We start from the raw sequence: 22,900 nt of genomic DNA, 5'->3' as shown, positions 1-22,900 counted from the left end.
GTAGATCAAGAGCTTCACCTTTTGGGTCAGCTCCCTTTTTGTCACAACAGTACAGTAGAGCGAACGCAATACCGCCCCTGCTCTATCTCACGCTCTATTGTCCCCTCACTCGTGAACAAGACCCTGAGATACTTGAACTCCTTCACTTGGGGCAAGGCCGTATTCCCTACCTGGAGTAGGCAGTCCAATGGTTTCCTACTGAGAACCATGGCCTCAGATTTAGAGGTGCTGATCCTCATCCCAGCCGCTTCACACTCAGTTGCGAACCGAAACATTTTATAAAAATGTTTAATTTACTCATATTTGAAGTCAGTCTGAGTAAATTGACATTACCTGGCTGATTTTGTCTTTCTGCTCCGGTTAAAAAAATAATTGCGTTATTAAATGTAGTGCTTTCTCAAATGTTTGATTCAGGTCGTGACGGAGCTTCCGCCTTCCCCTTCCCCCAGTGTGTCCGCTGAAATAAATAAACAACGGCTTTGCAAAGAGGCGTCTCACAAACATACATGAACAGCAGTGAGAGTCAGTCACCTCAGCTCAGAACACCCCTCTCCACCACAGCAAACTGGTTCACACACACAGTCCCTTCACCGAGGAGTTTTCCTAGATTGAAAAACTTCGCGGTCATTATCGCAATTAGTCGGTGGAGTCCACATCTCTACTGTCAGCCAAAATTATACCGTGTACCAGATAAACCGCCTAAACCACGCAGGCCTACTTGCATGACATGCTGATAATTCTATACAGATAAGATCACATGGGGACCGGCCAGCCACGTCTGAGCGCGCATGGCACAGCAAGGTGTCTCTTAGCTGATTGCCAGCCAGCCACTCACTGATAGCTGGAATTAACAGCTCAGTGCACACGATGTGTTAAATTAAAAACACAGAGACCACAGCCAGGACAAGTATATAAATAAATACTACAAACATAATTACATAACAAATGCATAAAATAATTAATCACAGAACAAAGAAACAGAGAGTGACACAGCAGCTGTTGGGATCTGTGGACCTGCAGTTCACAGCTAGAGAACCCGTACCATCTTATGATGGACATGCAGGCAGGCTGCTTCATGTGAAAAGAACGTGTGATCATGTGAACACTCAGCTGCAGTTGAATTGTCACGTTCACCACATGAGTTATGGGCCATATGACACTGTCCTTCGGTGCGCCGCTCGCTGGACACCTGGACACGCGGCGCCGACTGATATGTCCATGTCATGAGCGCATGGCTTCATTCATGTCACTCCATCAGTGTGTGTATGTGCATGACCATGGGTCATGTGGAACAGGAGGATGACCTGTATTATTGTCTGCTCTTCATAACATGAATTAATTATTAGAGACTGTGGTGTTTCTTTTTGTTTTATACAGTGTCAACAAATTCATGACCAGTAACGTGACTGTGTTACATTAATTAGTAAATTCATTTATTCTCTATATTCTGAGTCTGTACATCACATTATTGTGGGCTTCCATATATTTGTTGATTTATGTCCAGCATTTAATTGCCCCGCTGCTGTGGAAGCGCAATGTGGTACGACACGTTCCAGATGCAGCAGTATTGTGCGCGCCTGTCTGTCCGTGTGTCCCTCCCAACAGCAAGGGGAATGTTTTGCGGTTCCCCATTTCGTTTTTTGTTTGCAGATTTTTGTCCAGTTTCTGCTTCTTTTGCCCAACTTCGTGTTATGTGTGAAGGGGCCCTAATACATGTTATGAAGCATCACCATATCCCTAAATTGTAAAAATGTAATCACTGGAATGCATCCTCTTCTCACATGGTTTTATTAATAATATCATCAGCAGTTTGTGAACTCAACTTTCATGACATGAATGTCAGCTTGTAAAAAAAAAAATCTGTCGTCCTCAACCCCTAGCTGTAGTAGTCAAATCAGTTCAAATCAATTTTATTATATAGCACCAAATCACAGCAAACAGTTGCCCAGTAGTGTGTAAGTCAACTAAAGTGGAGCTGGCTCTTCAACAGTTAAACTGACACAACAAATGAGAGGTAACACACAAAAGACAAATTTCTGCTTGGTGGTACTGCACTGAGATGAAAACACAACTTGAATTTTGTTGACTTTAGCTCTGACAGATGTGGTTTGACTGAAACGTTCTACACGGTTTGGAAATATGAATGATTTTTAATGTTGATTTCTAAGTTTCCAGAAAATCTGCAAAAAAAGTTGCTTCTATCCTGAATACATTTAGCTATATACAGATTAATGGTTGAAATAGAACATATTAAGAAAATTTGGTTGTGTAAACAATGAAATAAAAAACCCCCCAACAAACAACAGTATTTCTGGAGTAGAAGTTGCACCAGAGTATAAGTTTAACCTTTTTTCCTTATTTTTCGGCCTTTAAATTTGGATTTTTGTGCATAGTTGTAGTGTACTTTATTGTTAGTCTTATTATTAGTATTATTCTTTCATTATTGGACTTTATTAGACCCCCCATGACTCTTAATTGGAATAAACAGGTGCTCACAGGGAGGAGGTCATGGGTTCAGTTCTCGCCTGTGGCCTTTCTGTGTGGAGTTTGCATGTTCTCCCCGTGTCTGCGTGGGTTTCCTCCGGGTGCTCCTGTTTCCTCCCACATCCAAAGACATACGGGTTAGGTGGACTGGAAACCTTCAATTGTCCGTAGGTGTGCGAGTGGGTGTGAATGTGTTTGTTTGTGTTGTGTGGGCCGCTGAAGAGGAGGTACTGCTGGCCCACCACCACCAGAGGGCACCCTGCTTGGAGTGCGGGCTCCAAGCACGAGAGGGCGCCAGACCCAGAGGAAGTGACAGCTGTCACTCATCACACCAGCTGTCACTCATCTACACCAGTACTTAAGCCGACTGCAACTCCACCTCCCCGCCGAGAAATCGACTACCGAGAGGTATTTTCTCTGCTATCTGACACTTTGTGTGTACTAAACCAGATCTCTCTTGCAGCCTTATTCTTGTGGACGTTGCCTTATCCGGACTTCGGCGTGTGGCGTTACGACGACGACTGCGCCACACTCTCTGAACAGATAAGTGGTTAGACAAGAGCTGCACGAGTGTGTGATTCGGAGGTGGAGGTTCTCCTCCTGACTGTGTACAGACTGTAGACCACTGAGTGTAAGGACTTACACTCATTCATCTTGTCTCTGCTTTTTGCCAGCAGTACCAGGTTCGACAGCCGAAGACAGAGGTCACCTGGGGACTCGGGACTTGGCGGCTCCGGTGTTCTTCAGACCGTTGGTGGTGGAGGCCGTGTGGGATGCGGTCTCTCTCGTCGGGGTCTTCTATCTTCGAGCCTGCCCACACGTCACCTGGTGTTAATTGACTTTACAAATTCTGTGTGTTACGTTGTGTGTTGTCACAACATTAAATTGTTACCTTTTGGCTTACTCATTGTCCGTTCATTTGCGCCCCCTGTTGTGGGTCCGTGCTACGACACCTTCCCAACAGTTTGTCTCTTTGTGGCCCTGTGACAGACTGGTGTCCTGTCCTGGGTGTACCCCCGTCTCACGCTCTATGACTGCTGGGATAGGCTCTAGCCCCCACGACCCTTAACTGGACTAAGCAGTTGAAGATGAGAGAAAAAGAATGAATTAATAAATATCAGTTAAATGGCCCACATACAGTGCCCTCCAAAAGCATTGGAAGACTTGGTATTTCACACATTTTAATTTGTTTATGCCATATCAAATAAAAAATACAAAAATAAAAATTTCTAAATTGATCTTCCATAAACTCAAACTGAAAGCAAATCTTTACAAGTTGATAAATTAATTACGAATATGAAAGCCCTGATGGTGGGTTGCATAAGTAATGGAACGCATTGGTATGATACCTGTAAATAACCAATTTAATCGCTAGTTTTCTTAAAAAGAAGACCTGAAAGTTCAGCTACAATTTATCAGAAGGTACATCTGAGATGCAAGCCTATATTTGTGTTTTGGTGAAAGAAATTCCTCCGCTACCAATTCATTAGGAAACTGTGTAAGTGAGGATACAAAATGGCAACACATGCACTATGCACAATTTCTTCAATCACAGCCAGAGAAGCCTATAATGTCCGAAGATGGTTGGGGAATCTTCCTGTCACGGCAGAGATTGGATGGAACTCATTACTCTGTATGAGAGGGGGCGGGCTTTCAAATGACGGTCGCCGAAAGCCCAGCAGCCCTGTGTGTGTTGTCTTTGATGCCGACTGAGTGCAACGCCTGCAAAATGATTCTTGGGTGTCAGAGAGAGATGTGTGTTTGGCCAACCAACTGAAATTATCGTACATATTGGATTTTTTCCCATTATTGATCGTACACGTACAGAGGGCACAACTATCGTACAAATACGATAATTATCGTACATTTGGCAACACTGCACCGGAGCCACCCATCCTCTCTGCTCCGGGACCTCCCACTTTACAAATGAAGCACTGCCTGCCACGAGATGCACTTTGTTTACGTCCATGTGAGAAGAACGTGAGCTAATGAAATTGCAACATGGGTAACCCTGTCACTCTGGCACGTCGAAAACACAAAACATGACGACTAAAATTATAGTATCGAGTTCGCAAAAAAATAGTGAATGATTTTGTATATAAACAAAAATGCTAAATATTGGTAGGGACTATTTTGCCATCCCAAAATTGGTTGTGACTTGTCCCTATGGTCCATATGCAAACCTACGCCCTGTATACAGTGGTCCGTCACTATGACGCGGTTCACCTTTCGCAGCCTCGCAGTTTCACAGATTTTTTTTTTTTTTTTGTGCAATTTTGCATGCTTTTTTTTTACAGCGCATTGTGTTCTGCGTCCTTATCAGGCGGGCCGGTCGCGGCACTGGTCAGCATCACCGCAGTTGCTCTCACTGCCTCCGATGCACTTTCTACGGGCTCGGTAAACGCAGCAGCGGGCCACTCACACTGCCCCTGTCTGCTGTGTCGAGCTGCGCCAAATCTGGCAACAGGTCCAGAGACTACACTCGGATGTTGACTGCAGCCGCAGAGCTCCGTGGCCACCGAGAGAGGACATGGATTCTTTGCGGGTCCCGCATCCGTACCTCCAGAGGCAGTGAGCGAAGGGAGAGTTCTCTGCTGTGTCTGTTTATAATCTTCTCGCCAGAAGAAAAAAGAGTGTTTACACAGGAGAGAAAAGTAAGAAAATGTTAATGCCTGTTTGAGAAAAGTTTAAAGTGTGTAGTGAGGGTTTTACAGCCTTAAAACATCTATAATATTGCAAAAAATAGCGCTAACTACTTTGCAGATTTCACTTATCGCGGGTTATTTTTAGAACGTAACTCACGCAATAAATGAGGGACCACTGTATATATATATATATTCCCTGATAAAGAAAAGAACATCAAAGATGACAGATTTGAGGAGATACATTTGCACGTTACTGTATGCACATATCCATCAATAATTGTATTTTTTCTTTTCAAATTGAAGCATTGTCAGATCATGTCACATCATCCACATCTTTCATAAATTGAGCACATTACATCACAACAGAGTTTTAAATTGACTCATTCATCACTATTTCACAGGTGGGTTGTCAAAGGGTTCCACCCAGTGGAGATGAAGTTCATTCATTCATTCATTCATTCATCTTCTACCGTTTAGTCCAGTTATGGGTCGCGGGGGGCTGGAGCCTATCCCAGCAGTCATAGAGTGCAAGGTGGGGTACACCCAGGACAGGACGCCAGTCTGTCACAGGGCCACCAACAGACAACAAACAAACACACCCACACACACACCTACGGACAATTTAAAGATTCCAATCCACCTAACCCACGTCTTTGGATGTGGGAGGAAACCGGAGCACCCAGAGGAAACCCACGCAAACACAGGGAGACATGCAAACTCCACACAGAAAGGCCACAGGAATCGAACCCACAACCTTCTCACTGTGAGGCAACAGTGCTGCCACCGTGCTGCCAGATGAAGTTAAAATTAATAATAAAAAAAACATCCCAAAGCCTAAAAGTACAATATCTTTGTTGCTGTTATTATTTTACTTTAATATGAGTTGACAAGCAGGCAGTCTGGATTTTTTACAGCCAATTGCATGCTTATGACAGCATTGACTGTTGTTGTTGTTGCATTGTCTCACTGACTGCTGAATAACTGCGAGCATCATTCTCTCTGAATGTGAGGTCTTGACCCTACTGGGTGTGGGTGCGTGCAAAAGATCGATGGAGACGGGTTCTTATAATAAAACCCAACTTCCTCCCTCCTACCCCTCCCCTATGTCTTTCCTCCTTTTTAAGTTTGGCTGTGCATGTCACAATGCCAAATCATCTCCACCTCAGGGCAGGGCAGGAGGCCACAGCACAGAAAAGGGGAGACACATTCGGTATGTGTATTGCATAGAGTGATCATATGTTACACCATTTTCAGCTCTAAATGTTCTTAAAAACTCTGTTATCCACAAAATTAAGATCAAGAGCCTTATTTAAATCAGTCTTGTTGATGGTGCAGTGGATATAGAAAGTCCATATATCCTTGGGCTTTGACATAAAAATTTTTTATGCCATTAAAAACATTAATTTGTATATTAAAATTTCAAAGACTCCCTTTTAAACACAAACCAAAAAAGAATCTCAACAACATGAGATATAAATTGAATAAAAATGTCAACACCAAAATAATTGTGGAACTCATTGGAATAACACAAGTAAATCATGACTTTCACAGCCAATCTTTATGTCAGTTGGGAATCGACACATGAAGATTCACTGAAGATGTCTTGGACTTAATTTACATAAATTACTAAAATATACAAACAGTGGCACTGTAAAGTATATCTGTATGTAAAGTACAGGTATACTTTACATTGATTTTCTGCGTGCAATTGATTCGGACACCACGATGGTGTTAGTGCTTTTAGATCTTAGTGCTGCATTTGATACTGTGGATCATCGTGTTTTACACTTGATAGGCTGGAAAATTACTTTGGGATTACTGGAAGCGTCCTTGCTTGGTTAATGTTATACTTGTCCAGTCGTTCTCATTGTGTTGTGTATAATAACACTACTTCTGGCCTTGGTGAAATGAAATTTGGGGTTCCACAGGGTCTGTGTTAGGCTCCTTGCTTTTCTCACTTTATATAGCGCCCCTTGGGCATATTCTGTGGCAGTACGGGATTGCCTTTCATTGCTATGCTGATGATACTCAATGGTACATGCCGATAACTGCTGGTAATCTTACCCATATAAAATTCTTAGAAGATTGCCTCGTATCTGTGAGAAGTTGGTTGTCTCGTAACGTCCTACTCTTAAATTCTGATAAGACTGAAATGATGGTTCTTGGTCCAGCCAGACATCGGCATCAATTTGACCTGTTGGCACTTAATTTGGGTTTGTGTGTTATACATCATACGGACAAAGTGAGAAATCTTGGCGTACTTTTTGATTCTACGTTATCTTTTGGCCCCCACATTAGAGATATTATGAGGGCTGCCTTGTTATGTGTCGACGCGGGTTGAGGAGCGGACCTGCGTCTGACAGAACCCAGCGCTAAAAATAACCAGAAAGCGGTTCCAAAACAAAACAATTTATTTTTTACCCTCTTTGGTGCATAACAATGTGTACAAACTAAACAGCGTCTTTCTGGTGGAGTGACTGTTGGCACACTCTCCAGCGCCCGTAAGGATCAAAGCCCGGCGCTCCTGGACCCACTACCCCCGCCAAACACCCCCCAGGTGGACACGACAAACTGACTCTCTGTGAAGCAAAGAAGAGGTGAGGTAAGTCAGCAGTTACAACAATATCTTTCAAAAAGACACACGCTATCAGCAACACATTCAGGTCTGTATCTTTTTTAACTTTATGCAAATGAGCAGCTTCTCACAACAGGTGGAGGATCACTTATCCGCACGCCACAGCAGTGAGAAGCAAGCTGCACAATACTGTGTAACAAACACCAAGTTACTATCAACAATTAGTCAAACACTTAATCACCTTTGATGTGTGCTGACAGCATGTGTCCTCACCCTTCCTTGCTTCACGGGCTCGATGTGTCAAACCCAGGCGCGGTCCTCAGCGTCTCACAAACGAACATCACAAGGTCGAGTTCCCGGCAGTTCTGCTTGAGTCACACATGACTTAAATGCAGAACGCCATCCAATTATCTGCTTCAGCTGAAAGTCTTTAAGGTTGCATGTGAGCACCAGTCACAGGTGCTACACATGATGTTGATGAGGGTGAGGACTCTTCAGCCAGCACCTTCTCCACAGACAAATCAGTTTCCATGCCACCTGAAGAGCAAAGAAAAGAAAACACCAAAATATCCAGCCACACCCCCCCACACAACATGCCTTCTTCCATCTGAAAACATAACAAGGATTTGTCCCATCCTGTCTATGGCTGATGCTGCGACTTTGATACATGCATTTATTTCTTCTAGATTATTGTAATGCTTTATTTCTGGTCTGCCGCAGTCTAGCATTCGGGGTCTTCAATTACTGCAGCATGCTGCTGCCAGACTTTTGACACAAAGTAGAAAGTTTGTCCACATTACACCATTCTGGCGTCCCGTCATTGGCTTCCGGTTTCTGCCAGATTGGATTTTAAAGTCCTGTTGCTGGTCTATAAAATTGCTCATGGACTGGCTCCTACCTACCTGGCAGACTTGGTTAAGCCCTACGTACCCTGCGAGGCCCTTGCGTTCACAGGACGTAAGGCTTTTGTTGGGAAAGTGTAGTGACACGGACCCACAACAGGGGGCGTAAATGAACGGACAATGAAAGAGTCGAATATGAACACTTTACTGTTGTGAATGAGCACAACCACTATACAGAGGACTACAGAATTTTGCACACAGTCAATCCACAAAGATGACATGTGGGCAGGCTCGAGGATAGAAGATGTCTGTCCTGAGAAGAACCGGAACCACACGATTTCCTCCGCCACCGAACCTGGAGAATACTGGAGCCGCCAAGTCCCGAGTCCCCAGGTGGCCACCGTCTCCGAGTGTCGGATCTGGTACTGCTGGCAAGGAGCAGAAACAATAAGATGTGGGTGTGTACACCCAGTAACAACAATGGTGGAGATTCCACCTCCACCTCAAATCACACACTCGTGCAGCTCCTGTGTAACCACTTATCTGGTTGGGGTGTGAGGCGAAGCCGTCTCTAATCACACCAAACGCCAATCCAGCAGATAAGGAAACACCACAGGAAAACGGCTGCAAAAAAGCTCAGATTATTTGTCAGAGTTGACTACAGCTGAGAAGTTACCTTAACAGGTCGAAGATAGCTCGGCAACGAGGTGGAGATGACGTCCGGGTTTTATGGAGTATGATGAAGTGAAGATGGGTGACAGCTGTCATGAGATAATGAGTGACAGCTGTCACCCCCGGCTGTGTCCGTGGCGGCAGCGCCCTCTCGTGCCTGAAGCCCGCACTTCAGGCAGGGCGCCCTCTGGTGGTGGGCCAGCAGTACCTCCTCTTCTGGCGGCCCACACAACAGCTTTGTGTGTTCAAAGGGTGAATAAAAGTCTGTGGGGTATAGAGCCTTCTCCTACTGTGGCCACTCTTTGGAACAATCTACCTGCAATTATTGGGCAGTCTGACCCGGTGGAGACTTTTAAATCAAGACTGAAGACCCACTTTTTTAGACTGTTTTATCATTAATCTGTTCTGTTTTTATGTTTGCTTTGCAATTTCTTTTTATTCTACTGTGTTTTACCTTTTTATTGTGCCCATTTGATTTTAAATTTTGATTTTAAATTACTTTGTGTTGTCATAAATTCTGTGTTATGTGAAGCGCCTTGGGGCGACTATGTCGTGAGATGGCGCTATATAAATTAATAAATTGAAATTTAAATTGAAAGTACATTTGTATGTAAAGTATATCTGTATCAGTTACATTTTGCTCTAGAAATAGTGCACCTTTTGTATTTTGCATCACCAATTCCACATCATCATGGTGGAGTGGAGCAAAGAAGGATTTTCTTAAAAGATAACTTGCAAGTTCAGCTGCAGTTCGCCAGAAGACACACGGATGAGTTTGATCTGTTTCCTTGCTTGAAAATCCCACACTATACCACTCCACCATAATGAGACAAAATTTGGCCTATGCATAGAGTCGGACCGCATGTTCACTGTCAGTGTTAATTTAACACTGGTGAAGTTACTGTGTACGCAGCAGTATGCTGAGGGCTACATGAGGCAGACGCAAAAAATTAAACGTTTAATTTTTTTCAGCGTAGAGCACTGGATGCAGAATGTAGGCAGTTTTTAAGCAAGTCTACACAACACTCTGCTACTGTACGTAAATCTACACAACACTGTGCTACTGTACACAAAGCCTCCACAATTCTACCCAACCCTACACCAGGGTGAAAAATCCTTTTAGGTTTTTTATCAGTACATACCACATTGATAGATTTTATTCATCCCGCTGGACTTTGCTGACAGTGAAACTTCAAAACCACAGAAGAAGAAGAAGAAGAAGCTTCCATGTTCAGAGGACATGTCCACATCCACTCCTCTTGGATAGATCGCCAGTGAGAGGACGTGTCCTCGTTCACCATCCAATCCTCACCGACGGATCGCGCGTGCCATCGCCACTGCAGAGCTGCAGCTTTCTTTCATTTCCAAGTTCTCTCAAGATTGGGGCAAGTTAAATAAAGTCGATTAACTCCTGCTCACAGACCAATTGCCAGTGAGAGGACATGTCCACCAGTATAACTCCTCATGGATGGATGGCCAGCGAGAGGACGTGTCCACCGTCCACTCCTCATGGACGGAACGCGCATACGATTCCCGGCTGCCACACCGTGGCACTTTCACCTTCTTAAGTTCTCTCAAAGATTGTGGCACATAAATAAAGTCCATTAACTCCTGGAAAAAAATGTATTTGGACTTTTTCCAGTGTATCAAATCCACCTGCATGTCCAGGAAGTCTGTCAACAACGTCATGGAGCCAAACTTCATCCCTCTGCGTGTGTTTTTTTCACTCTCTCTCTCTGTGCGCAACTACACAGCCATGATGAGGCAGCAGCTTGTGTCCCACTGTACGTCTGGAAACGTTAGTGCCATTTGCTTTCATGTACCATTTTGAGAATAGAGTGCATTTCCACAATGCCAAAAGAAACCCCAAAAAGTAGGTTGGAGTGGATTGTGAGAGGCAGAAAAATATTGGTGAAGGCTACATATGTGGGAGTAAGCATACAATAAGCAACCATATACAAATGTAAGCAAGACTAGGAACGTAACCATATACCATCACACACCAGCCTATGCAGGGACTACGCCAAATCTGTGCAAATTTCCAGGGTATTCCATACGTATCACAATGCAACTGTATGCAAAGCCGGTGTGAAAAGGGCTTTAAGCTGGGCATACTTTTTCTGCTTATCAGCAAAATAATTAAGTGAGTAATCATTTCACCTTTGCATAGTAAACAGCCTGTTGTGGTATTTCAAAGTGGCGTACTGTCAGGCTGTAGGGTTTGCTCTCTCTGCTTGTTTGTTTCTCCTGTGAGAAGAAGAGGAGAAGGATCTGCTATGTTGGCTTTGCGTCATGTCCTTCCACTTTGCTGTGGTTCATGATGTCAAGTTTTCACCCCACTGTTAAAGTACCCACTCTGATATTATGTTCTTAAATGTAGACGAGATCACTTAATGTGCTTAGGATTCCCCTTTAACAGGCGGAACTCCTATAGCTCCAGAAGGGGGAGGAGGGAGATTGTCTCTCTGCCACTGCAACATCAGTGTAAATCTTTTCATGATTTTCTCTCTGATCTGTGATTGCTGTGTGGATGGTCATACTTTGTCTCCATAGAACTATCACAGTCAACATCTTTATTAACAATTTGTGACCAATCTGCAAATTCAGGCCTAAAACTCCCCCAAAAACTCTTTATAAACCTTCTGGCTCCCTTTTTTGCAGATCTGCCATATAAGGCATTTTAGTCCAATCTGGACCAGGGCCCAAACATTTCAAAATGTTTTGTTTGAGAAACAAAATGGTTTTGAGTAATCCTGGTAATCAACCAACTAACAGACAAGAGTAAAACCAGCCTTGGGATTTGGAACCACTTCCTGGCCTTTGCTGCCCCACAGGGAAGCATCTATCACTTGACATTTTTAGTGCAGCTTCTCAGTTAACTCATGAAAACTGTGAAGTTTTTTGCAACTCGACTAAAATGGCTTAAATAAATGCTTCATTAGTTCCAGCACTGGGCTGTCAGAATTCATTATCGGTTCACACCCATCTACTGTGGTATTATTGTCAGCACAACATAAATGTTTACTTTGAATTACGACCTTATTATGGGATTTCAGCAGAGGTTGTAAATCTCAGCTTTTCACATTTCTTAGATGGAGAATTGGTTGATTTCAAATTTACACAATACCACAATCGCCCACAATAGTTAAATAAAACAGCCCATCCTGTTGGGTTTTTCATCAACTTTAACGTAGTGTGAGTCCGCCAAACAAATGTGGCCTGTTAGGCTAAAACAAAGGCTGTGAGACTTCACTGCTGATTTCTCCCAAAGCTTGTAACACTGGCCAGCTGTAATTACAGTGAAATATGTCAAATCAAGCCCACGAGCTGTTTATTTAAGCTTGTAAGCTTGCTGAGCATCTGTTAACCAAACTCTTTGATTGCAGCGCTGATTACATCTCCTGTCACTTAGAAACATGCCACACTTCCTCTGCAGGCTCTCTGGTTTAGAACATTGTCATCGGGAATGTTATTTAACCACCAAAGTGAAGTTAAGAAGTGGAGAAAGAATCGACTGTAACGTTTATTTGATGTTTTCTGTCGAGTGCAGTTGGTGAAGCTGAGCCGGGCCTCGATCTGACAGACAAGACCGCGCATTTGAAGCAGGAAAGAAGTAACGAGTGGCTGCACACCCAGACTGCTCAGCGGCACAGGATCTCAGACAGGTGAGGCACTCAGTGTGCAGTGTAACACAAGAAAACTATGTTTAGCTCAAATAAACACTGTTGTCTATTGTATAACACAGCTGAAGGCTATGTTTAGTGATGTCAGAGTTCTTATAATGCATCAGTTCTTTTTGCAACAAATTATTTAGTCTTAAAAAAATCTGAAATACAGAAAAAGAAATTAAAAGAGGGAGAGCAAATATGAATTTCCCACCACTCAAGAAGACATCTTGATTTTTTTTTTTTTTTTTGTCTAAAATCCAAACTCAATACAAATTGGAAATGCAACACTCATTTTCATTTTGATTTTCAGGAAAATATCTAAGGTTTTTCTTCTCCGTACACAAAAGGCTAATTTCTCTCACAAATCTTTCTCACAAATTTGGTAAAATTCCTGCTTGTGAGTACATACTATCTGAATGCAATAATACAGCATGTGGCTGTTACAAATAGGGGAACAGCACAAATCTGTTGCTGTCTGTTGTTTCTGTGGCGTAGAGCTGACTCTCGCAGTCGCATGTAGCGTAGCACAAGGTACACAGGTGAACAAACCACATTTAATTTGTTTAATATTATTGTATTTCCCAAAGTACAAGTTGCATTGGTCCCAAAATGCCTCTTTAAGAGAAAAAATAAAACACATATAAGTTGAACCAAAGTATAAGTCGCGTTTATCACTTCATGCTAGAAGAAGCAAAGTGGATTAAATCGTATTATTCTTTTATAAGGCAGACATGGTGTAAAGGAGCACAGGTAATGAGCTAATTAATGTCATTATAAGGACACAAAATGTGAGTAAAGTGCTTCTTTCAGCCACTGAAAGAACGTACCACGTAATGAAACGTTTGAAAACCCAATGTATCATTTATATTTTTACAACATAGACACTGCTTTAGCCATTGTAAGCTAAAGGCTAATTAACTTTTTTGTTACAGGCCCAAACTGCTTCTTGAAATTACCATTAATTTTCTTCTTCTTGTTAAAAGAGCTGCCTTTGTACTTTCAACTAAGTCCAAATAAGGTTTATTCCAAAAAGAGAGAAAATAAAAATCCATCTTCATTCAGAAGTGTGGTCTTCCAGTAAAAAACACGTTACAGTATTTCTTCAGAACAAAGATGCTTCTTTCTTTTCTTTCTTCTTTTCTTTCTTTTCTTTCTTTCTTTCTTTTCTTTCTTTCTTTCTTTCTTTCTTTCTTTCTTTCTTCTTTCACATCTTATTCTGGTGGTTCCGAGGTCTCTTTCCTAAGGGCCCCTTCACACATAGTGCGAAGTTTGGATGAAGCGCACATTTAATGCACATGACGCAGGAATCGTGTGCAAACCATGTAGTGCCGTTCCTGTCGCCAACGCCTCATACACCTGTTGCTACAACTATATGCGCGCACAAGCGCCTGAAAGACAAAGTGTGCGCTGTGCGAACCCATCGCACCCTTTCGCGACAGGTGTTGGACAAATTCCAAGTGACACGCACAAACATTTAATACCGCTTGCATGGCACTTGGAAAATAGCCAGTCGGACTGTTGGTATGACAAGAGACTACAGATGACCACTGTCGTACTGGGAGTGAAATTCGTCTAAGTTCCACGCGACTGTGGAGTTGCCGAGATATGGCCATTGGCTCCCACAACACGTGTGTGTGTGTGTTGTGTGTGTGTGTGTGTTGTGTGTGGTGTGTGTGTGTGTGTGCGCAGCTTGTCCCATAGAACACAATGCGAGCAGCTGCAGCAGTGTGAGTTGCTGTTCATGCTCGACAGACACCGTCACGTGCACGAACCATCACGCTGGTGTCATGCATGCCTGCTTGCCAGCGCAATGTTTCCCGCTGTGCTAATTTCGAACTGTTTTGCCGTTTTCGTCCACACGTCGTCCACACTTCGCACTATGTGTGAAGGGGCCATAAAGTAAGGCATCTTTGGACAGATTTTACACAACACCATAACTCTGGGTGAGAAGTGGGGCTAATAAGTTCGTCCTCCCCTCCGCCGGCTAAATCGGCCGACTGGCGCGCCTGCCTTGCGGGTGGTTTCTCCCTCTGGATGGGCTCTTTTTGTGGATACTCCCAGTTACAGGCCCACCAGGACCCCATTTTGTGATCAGAGGACATACTGTTTTGTTTGAGTCGCTTTCCAGAGCTCAGTTAGCTGATTGGGATTTTTCCTGTTCCTTGTTTAATGGTGAATTATCAAATTTTGAGCCCAGAGCTGACCTCTTGTGGATTACTTTTTACATGGAACATTTGCCAAAGGGACAGAATGGTCCAACGCAAACTTAGGGTTTGTTCATTTTTAAATCAGCTCACAGCAACATTTATCTGTTTCCTATTCAAGTTGTTTCTCTGCTGTGGACATGAATGTTTTGGTTGTGTTGTAACCGCACCGCACACACAGACATGATCATCTGTTCGTTTGCGCTGTAACAACGCACAAACACAGACACGAATGTCTGTTCCTGTGCATTTTTATGGCACAGTTCTTTGTGTCATTAGACTGTCTTTGCTGTCTGATAAAGACATTTATCAGACTTAACTAAGTGGCCTCTGTGTGCATGTATGCATGTGTGTGTGTGTATGGCTTTAATCATGGACAAACTGGGGAGAGCTGACATTTGTATTTTGGCTCAAGGATGAATGCTGCAAAAACACAAAGTTGCTCGGACTAATATTGCTCGATAAATTAGCGATATTAGCTAACAACACTGAACAATGGACATTGATAATTACATTCTGGACTCACATGCCATTCCAGCAGGGGGTGGTAAATAATCTTAATATTAAAAATCATCTTTATATTAAAAGCATGAGCGCGTGAGAGCGTACAATACTACTATATAATTGCAAATACGTTAAGTGAAAATACTTATTTCTATTGTGGTCCATTAAAAAAATCAAATAATAAAATAGAAGTAATAATAATAATAATAATAGTGTGTATATGATAACAATAACCTAAACAATTTATAAATTGACTTGCAGACAATATTTTATCACTCAGGAAGGAGGTACTTTGTAAATATAACTGATACAAACACTCATGTATCCCTTTATCAGTGAAGATCATAAATGAGCAGATGGCTCAGGGTGGACACAAAAGATAAGGTCATGTAATGCTGAATTTGCACTGGTATGCTGGTATGCACTTTTTCTCGATTTTGTTGAATATGGATTTGTATTTTATGTAATTGTTTTAATGCACAGGTAGAATGTATTAAATGTGCTGGATGTGTTGTTGATGTGCAGTAGACCCCTCTGTCCAAGACAAATCTCTCCCTAAGAAGACAAAAAAAGACACTTTGACTTTAAATACATTAAGACAGTAAAGTAACATTAAAAATTTACATAATTAACAAGAAATAAAAGGTTGAGTTCTTCTTCTAAAAACTGTTGAGGTCTAAGGTTCTAAAAATAGAAACTTTGCACAATTTATTACCACCCTTAAAAAATGTCAGCTACCTATTTAATAAACACTACCGAATCTAGAGCCAGTGGATCCCCACCAGCAACGCACTAGTTTCTACTTTACCCTGTTTGTTGCTGTCCTTCATGTGAGCAGCCAATAGTAGTGCAGTTGTACATAATGTCATTCATACGTAACACAACAATGTCCAATGCCTACTAACATATGCAGAGCAATTTCCTGATTTGTACAATGCGATAAAATCACACTGATACTCGGGCAGAAAAGTGGTTACATGACATAAACCTATGTATCGTGTACAATCATAGAAAGACAGTTGTGTTTATATCACACACTTCTTGATGATGCAGCTTCCTACATTAGCAATGGCCCATGTGCCAACCAAGGCACAAGACATTGCACCCCTGGAAAGACTGCTCTCCACAGTTTCAGAAAACAGCATCACGTGCAAGCAGGCTGAGGTTTTAAGCTGTGTTTAAATGAATAAATCAACATCAACTTCTTGTCTTTGTGTATTTAATGGTAGTAACATAAAAAAAAAAAAAAAACAATGTTCTAAACTGTTGTGTGGAAACCAACAAATGGAAGCAAACATGATGTGCACTAATAAAGCAAATGTTTGTTTTTTTTAATCCTCAGGGAACATTTCCTACCAGAGATCAACTCTGACATTGTGAACAGAGGCAGAATGCAGCCTGTGGTGAGCATAGTCTTCTACAGTTTTTCCCATAATTCATTTACATCATAGAATGTCCATGAATCATGATTTGAATCTTTTATGGGGGCAGTTCCACATATACAAAAGTATGCATTATTTACATGAAGTAGTCCCATGGTGCATGTTTCCTCTCCTGGAGCCTGTCTCATCAGTTTTGATTTAAACAAGGAATTGGGTGGGGGTGGGGGTACAAGCCACAGGTCTCCCTGTGCCGTAATAAGTTAAGATAGCTGCCAAGAGGACCGGCCCATTCCTTGTGTTTGTTACTTAGATGCGTTCAGACTGTTGACTGCATTTCAAAATGCTGTCATGTTGAGCGTCATGTGTGTGTTTGCGTATTGTGTGCAGGCTGACCCGGGATACACAGAATGTCTACGTCAGACCGAGGGGTCTTGGGCCAACAGCAGTTTAATTGCCCAGTCTTGGAAATCAAAAGGTTGCACTCACAGAATCTCCGTGAGGCGTCAAAGTGAGTTTATGTGTCAATTTTACTGCTGGTTTCCACAGAAATTCATCTTAGGACAGAATTAACATCCCTGGGTGAAACAGTTTATCTTGTTCTGGTGAAAAACTGTGAAAACAATGGAATTTTAATGTTGATGTTTCAAAAACTTAAAACTAAAAAGACAAAATACTAGCTGGTGCAGTTCATTCTCAAAAAACTGACTGTTTATGCCATTATATACCGATACAATGTCTTCAGTCTCCTCATCTTATTCATGTTATGCCACCAGAAATAACAACAATATAAACCTAAACCTCACATGGACAGTGAAAAAAGCAAATTATGGCAAGTACTGTATTTTCAGATTTTCACTTTTTCTTTTGCTTGTTTAATTGGTCCTTTGCCTTATATTTCAAAATGACTCAATGTCACAAATACTGCATTACCATCTAGCCACAAGATGGTATTGTCTACATGTGTACTGTCTGACCAGCACTCTGGAGCAGAAGTTGGTGGAGGTCGTGGTAATGCACCATTAAGCTGGATACCAATTGCAGTAAAGTAAGAAGAAGAAGAAGAAAAATAATAAGGTTTGAATGAGGAGGACGTGCTAGGGCTTAGACAGTGAGTGAAATAAAATTAAAAAAAAATTTTGACCACGTTACTCCCATTGAGATCGAGTCCTCTTTTACAAGAGAGACCTGGACAGTTATAAAGTTTCCAGTCCACCTAACCTGCATGTCTTTGGATGTGGGAGGAAGTTGGAGCACCCGCAGGGAAATCACGCAAACACAGGGAGAACATGTAAACTCCACACAGAAAGGCCACAGTTGGGAGTTGATCGCATGACCTTCTTGCAGTGTATAAATACTGTGTATTTTTTAAGTACTGAAGAATAAACAGGGAATAACCTTGATGTGCTCTTGAATAAACAGAGAGAATATCATTCATACTGCTCTGCACTCCACTTGTTTGTAGTTTGTGGCACAGCCAGAGGGCATTGAGGAGGATGGCTAAGGTAAGGCTAACTATAATATTTAAAAAATGTATAATCAGTTAAAAAGTCATTTACATTTTGTGAGGCAAATATGGACACATTTAGCTCCCCACTAACGTTTTCATCTGTTCAGTGGTGACAACAAGCAGTTTGCTCGCAAACACAGTATTTGCCTTATAAATGTATGCTATACTACGTAATTTAATTCATTTTGCGTTGTGTTGCAGAAGCAGTAGTGCCACATTTCAAAATAAATGTGACTTCCATGCCAATGTGACTTTTCTATGTTTTTTTCCCTCTCTGTGATGCATTTTGGTCAGACATGTCTAGTACTCAAGTGTATCTTACAGTCTGGAAAATACCACACATATTCACTGTAAATCTGCAGACAGATATTTATTTCCCTACAGATTCATCTCTGAACCAGTAGCAGTTGTCCCCTAATTTTTTTTCCTGCTTTGCTAATTCTAGTGTAACCATTATGTTAATGTTGTAGGTTTGCGGTTGCACAGACTAGTTGACCACTTAATTTTGTTCGTCTGCAGTGATGCTTTATATCAGTATGTCACTGACCATGCGATTTTGGCAAGCGACCTGTACTGTATTTCACTGTTTTGGTTCTCAACAGTGACACATGACATTTCATTGTGGTGGCACTGACATAAAATGTGAGTGGAAAGGAGTAATTGTGGTAAACTGTGATTGAAAACTTTATTATAGTGCTTATATAGTGCTGACGCCTCCTGTGAGGGGTTATTTTATGTATGTGCCATGTTGTACTTCATATCCCAGTTAGACATACTTGTCGAAAAGCAGAAAACACCTCCACTTTCTGCAACTCTATGCACGTGCATAGTCTCCTCATGGTATTCAACATTATGGACACAAATAGCAAAAATTATGACTGGAAGGACCACAACGGCAAGGAAAAGTCTTAACCTGGCATAACACAGGACAACCTGATAGGATGCAAGAAGCCATGATTGGGACATTTCTGCAAGGATCATTGACTTTGGGTTTGCATGCAAAGCATGATAATATACAACTGGATATGAAACAGTAGCCCCAATTTTTCAGTGCGGAGCATAGCAGACATTTACATCACCAGAGTGGTTACCGATGTGATTCCTCACTGTTCCACAAGTTACCAGCAGCCACTGCCATTCATCAATTCACAACAATAGCGTGTGGGTTGTGACCACGGATTTCCAGACGTCTGGATCATGACGGACATTTACAGACCACTGATGGCCATGTTGGAAAAGCTTCAAAACCTTCATATAATGTACCAGACGTCTTCTGTCTCCTTATGAATAATAAGGTGAGTTTTGCACAAAGTATTTGCTTTGTCACAGACACAACAGATTTAATCTTGCGTGAGTTAATTTTCTCTTATACCAACATGTCTTCTTTAACTCTTAAATGGAACTTGTAGCATGCAAGTGTTGTTTCTACTTGTTTTTTAAGAGCCCCTTCACACATAACATGTCTGAAGCCGATTGATGCATGAAGGAGGACTCGCATGCCACTCATAAAAAATGGGAGCTGCCTCGAACGCCTTGTACAGTTGTCACCACAACCATTTGCACACACAGGCGGCCGAAAGACCTGCGAGTGTCCATTCAACCCCCTCTCGGCAGGTGTTGGCCAAATTCCAGGTGCCACACACGAACATCCAACAACACTTGCTGGGCACTTTGAAAATGTGGGTCTTTGCGCGCTCCCAGCATGATAGTGGAGTGCAGATGACAACATTCCAGCTGTCTGTGAAAAGTGTCACGTGAGTGTGCTGTTACCAAGCAACACATAGGTCAAGCAAGTGTGCCCCACCCCAACACATGTGGCGTGCGAGTGTGTCGCATGCCACATGACATAAAATTCATATCACGGTTTATATGAATCCCTTCACAGTAACAGTATATATCGTGATATAAACCTAAGTGTAAAATTATAATGTGTTTCTGAATGGATCACTTAGCAAAGGTAAATTGATCAAATAAATAAATAAAATGACAACAAAAATAAAAACAGATATAATGTAATTTTGAAAACATTTATTGTGCAGATCTCAAAGCTACTGGTACAATTTGCCAGAAGGTACATCTAAGATGGAAGCCTAGATTTGATGTTGTGGTGAAAGAATTAAATAAATTTATGGTCAGTGGCTGACGTTTCATCTCGTGAACACTAGATGGCACAACCGCTCTGAATACATGAAGCACTTTCAGGACAGTCACTTCCTCATTTAAAAAACTCAATTTGGAACCACCAAAACACTCATCACTCATCACACATCTTCAACTGCTTTTCCGGGTCAGGTCGCGGGGACAACAGCTCCAGCAGGGGACCCCAGACTTCCCTTTCCCGTGCCACATTGACCACCTTTGACTGGGGATCACGAGGCATTCCCAGGCCAGTGTGAAGATATAATCTCTCCACCTAGTCCTGGGTCTTCCCCGGGGTCTCCTCCCAGATGGACGTGCCTGGAACACCTCCCTTGGGAGGTGCCCAGGAGGCATCCTTACCAGATGCCCGAGTACACCTCAGCTGGTTCCTTTCAACGCTACGGAGGAGCGACTGTACTCCAAGCTCCCCATGGATCACCAAACCTCTCACCCTATCTCTAAGGGAGACACCAGCCACCCTCCTGAGGAAGCCCATTTCGGCCGATTGTACCCACGATCTAGTTCCTTCGGTCATGACCCAACAGTCTCTGACCATAGGTGAGAGTAGAAGCGAAGATTGACCAGTAGATCAAGAGCTTCACCTTTTGGGTCAGCTCCCTTTTTGTTCACAACAGTACAGTTAGAGCGAACGCAATACCGCCCCTGCTCTATCTCACGCTCTATTGTCCCCTCACTCGTGAACAAGACCCTGAGATACTTGAACTCCTTCACTTGGGGCAAGGCCGTATTCCCTACCTGGAGTAGGCAGTCCAATGGTTTCCTACTGAGAACCATGGCCTCAGATTTAGAGGTGCTGATCCTCATCCCAGCCGCTTCACACTCAGTTGCGAACCGAAACATTTTATAAAAAATGTTTAATTTACTCATATTTGAAGTCAGTCTGAGTAAATTGACATTACCTGGCTGATTTTGTCTTTCTGCTCCGGTTAAAAAAATAATTGCGTTATTAAATGTAGTGCTTTCTCAAATGTTTGATTCAGGTCGTGACGGAGCTTCCGCCTTCCCCTTCCCCCAGTGTGTCCGCTGAAATAAATAAACAACGGCTTTGCAAAGAGGCGTCTCACAAACATACATGAACAGCAGTGAGAGTCAGTCACCTCAGCTCAGAACACCCCTCTCCACCACAGCAAACTGGTTCACACACACAGTCCCTTCACCGAGGAGTTTTCCTAGATTGAAAAAACTTCGCGGTCATTATCGCAATTAGTCGGTGGAGTCCACATCTCTACTGTCAGCCAAAATTATACCGTGTACCAGATAAACCGCCTAAACCACGCAGGCCTACTTGCATGACATGCTGATAATTCTATACAGATAAGATCACATGGGGACCGGCCAGCCACGTCTGAGCGCGCATGGCACAGCAAGGTGTCTCTTAGCTGATTGCCAGCCAGCCACTCACTGATAGCTGGAATTAACAGCTCAGTGCACACGATGTGTTAAATTAAAAACACAGAGACCACAGCCAGGACAAGTATATAAATAAATACTACAAACATAATTACATAACAAATGCATAAAATAATTAATCACAGAACAAAGAAACAGAGAGTGACACAGCAGCTGTTGGGATCTGTGGACCTGCAGTTCACAGCTAGAGAACCGTACCATCTTATGATGGACATGCAGGCAGGCTGCTTCATGTGAAAAGAACCGTGTGATCATGTGAACACTCAGCTGGCAGTTGAATTGTCACGTTCACCACATGAGTTATGGGCCATATGACACTGTCCTTCGGTGCGCCGCTCGCTGGACACCTGGACACGCGGCGCCGACTGATATGTCCATGTCATGAGCGCATGGCTTCATTCATGTCACTCCATCAGTGTGTGTATGTGCATGACCATGGGTCATGTGGAACAGGAGGATGACCTGTATTTATTGTCTGCTCTTCATAACATGAATTAATTATTAGAGACTGTGGTGTTTTCTTTTTGTTTTATACAGTGTCAACAAATTCATGACCAGTAACGTGACTGTGTTACATTTAATTAGTAAATTCATTTATTCTCTAATATTCTGAGTCTGTACATCACATTATTGTGGGCTTCCATATATTTGTTGATTTATGTCCAGCATTTAATTGCCCCGCTGCTGTGGAAGCGCAATGTGGTACGACACGTTCCAGATGCAGCAGTATTGTGCGCGCCTGTCTGTCCGTGTGTCCCTCCCAACAGCAAGGGGAATGTTTTGCGGTTCCCCATTTCGTTTTTTGTTTGCAGATTTTTGTCCAGTTTCTGCTTCTTTTGCCCAACTT

General features: G+C 42.5%; 1 protein-coding gene across 1 annotated transcript in view; it reads left to right on the top strand.

Moving 5' to 3' along the window:
* The window catches only part of lrriq1 (leucine-rich repeats and IQ motif containing 1), a 291,350-nt gene that overhangs the window by 239,346 nt on the left and 29,104 nt on the right, over positions 1 to 22,900 (top strand). Inside the window, 3 exon segments of the mRNA XM_034175448.1 lie at positions 12,751 to 12,883; positions 16,937 to 16,997; positions 17,364 to 17,484. Coding sequence (XP_034031339.1) covers positions 12,751 to 12,883; positions 16,937 to 16,997; positions 17,364 to 17,484 — 315 coding nt within the window.

This window comes from Thalassophryne amazonica, chromosome 8 (genome assembly GCF_902500255.1).
Source record: "Thalassophryne amazonica chromosome 8, fThaAma1.1, whole genome shotgun sequence".
In the NCBI taxonomy this organism is placed as follows: domain Eukaryota; kingdom Metazoa; phylum Chordata; class Actinopteri; order Batrachoidiformes; family Batrachoididae; genus Thalassophryne; species Thalassophryne amazonica.
The sequence above is the reverse complement of the archived record's forward strand: the minus strand, read 5'-3'. Positions and strand labels throughout refer to the sequence as shown.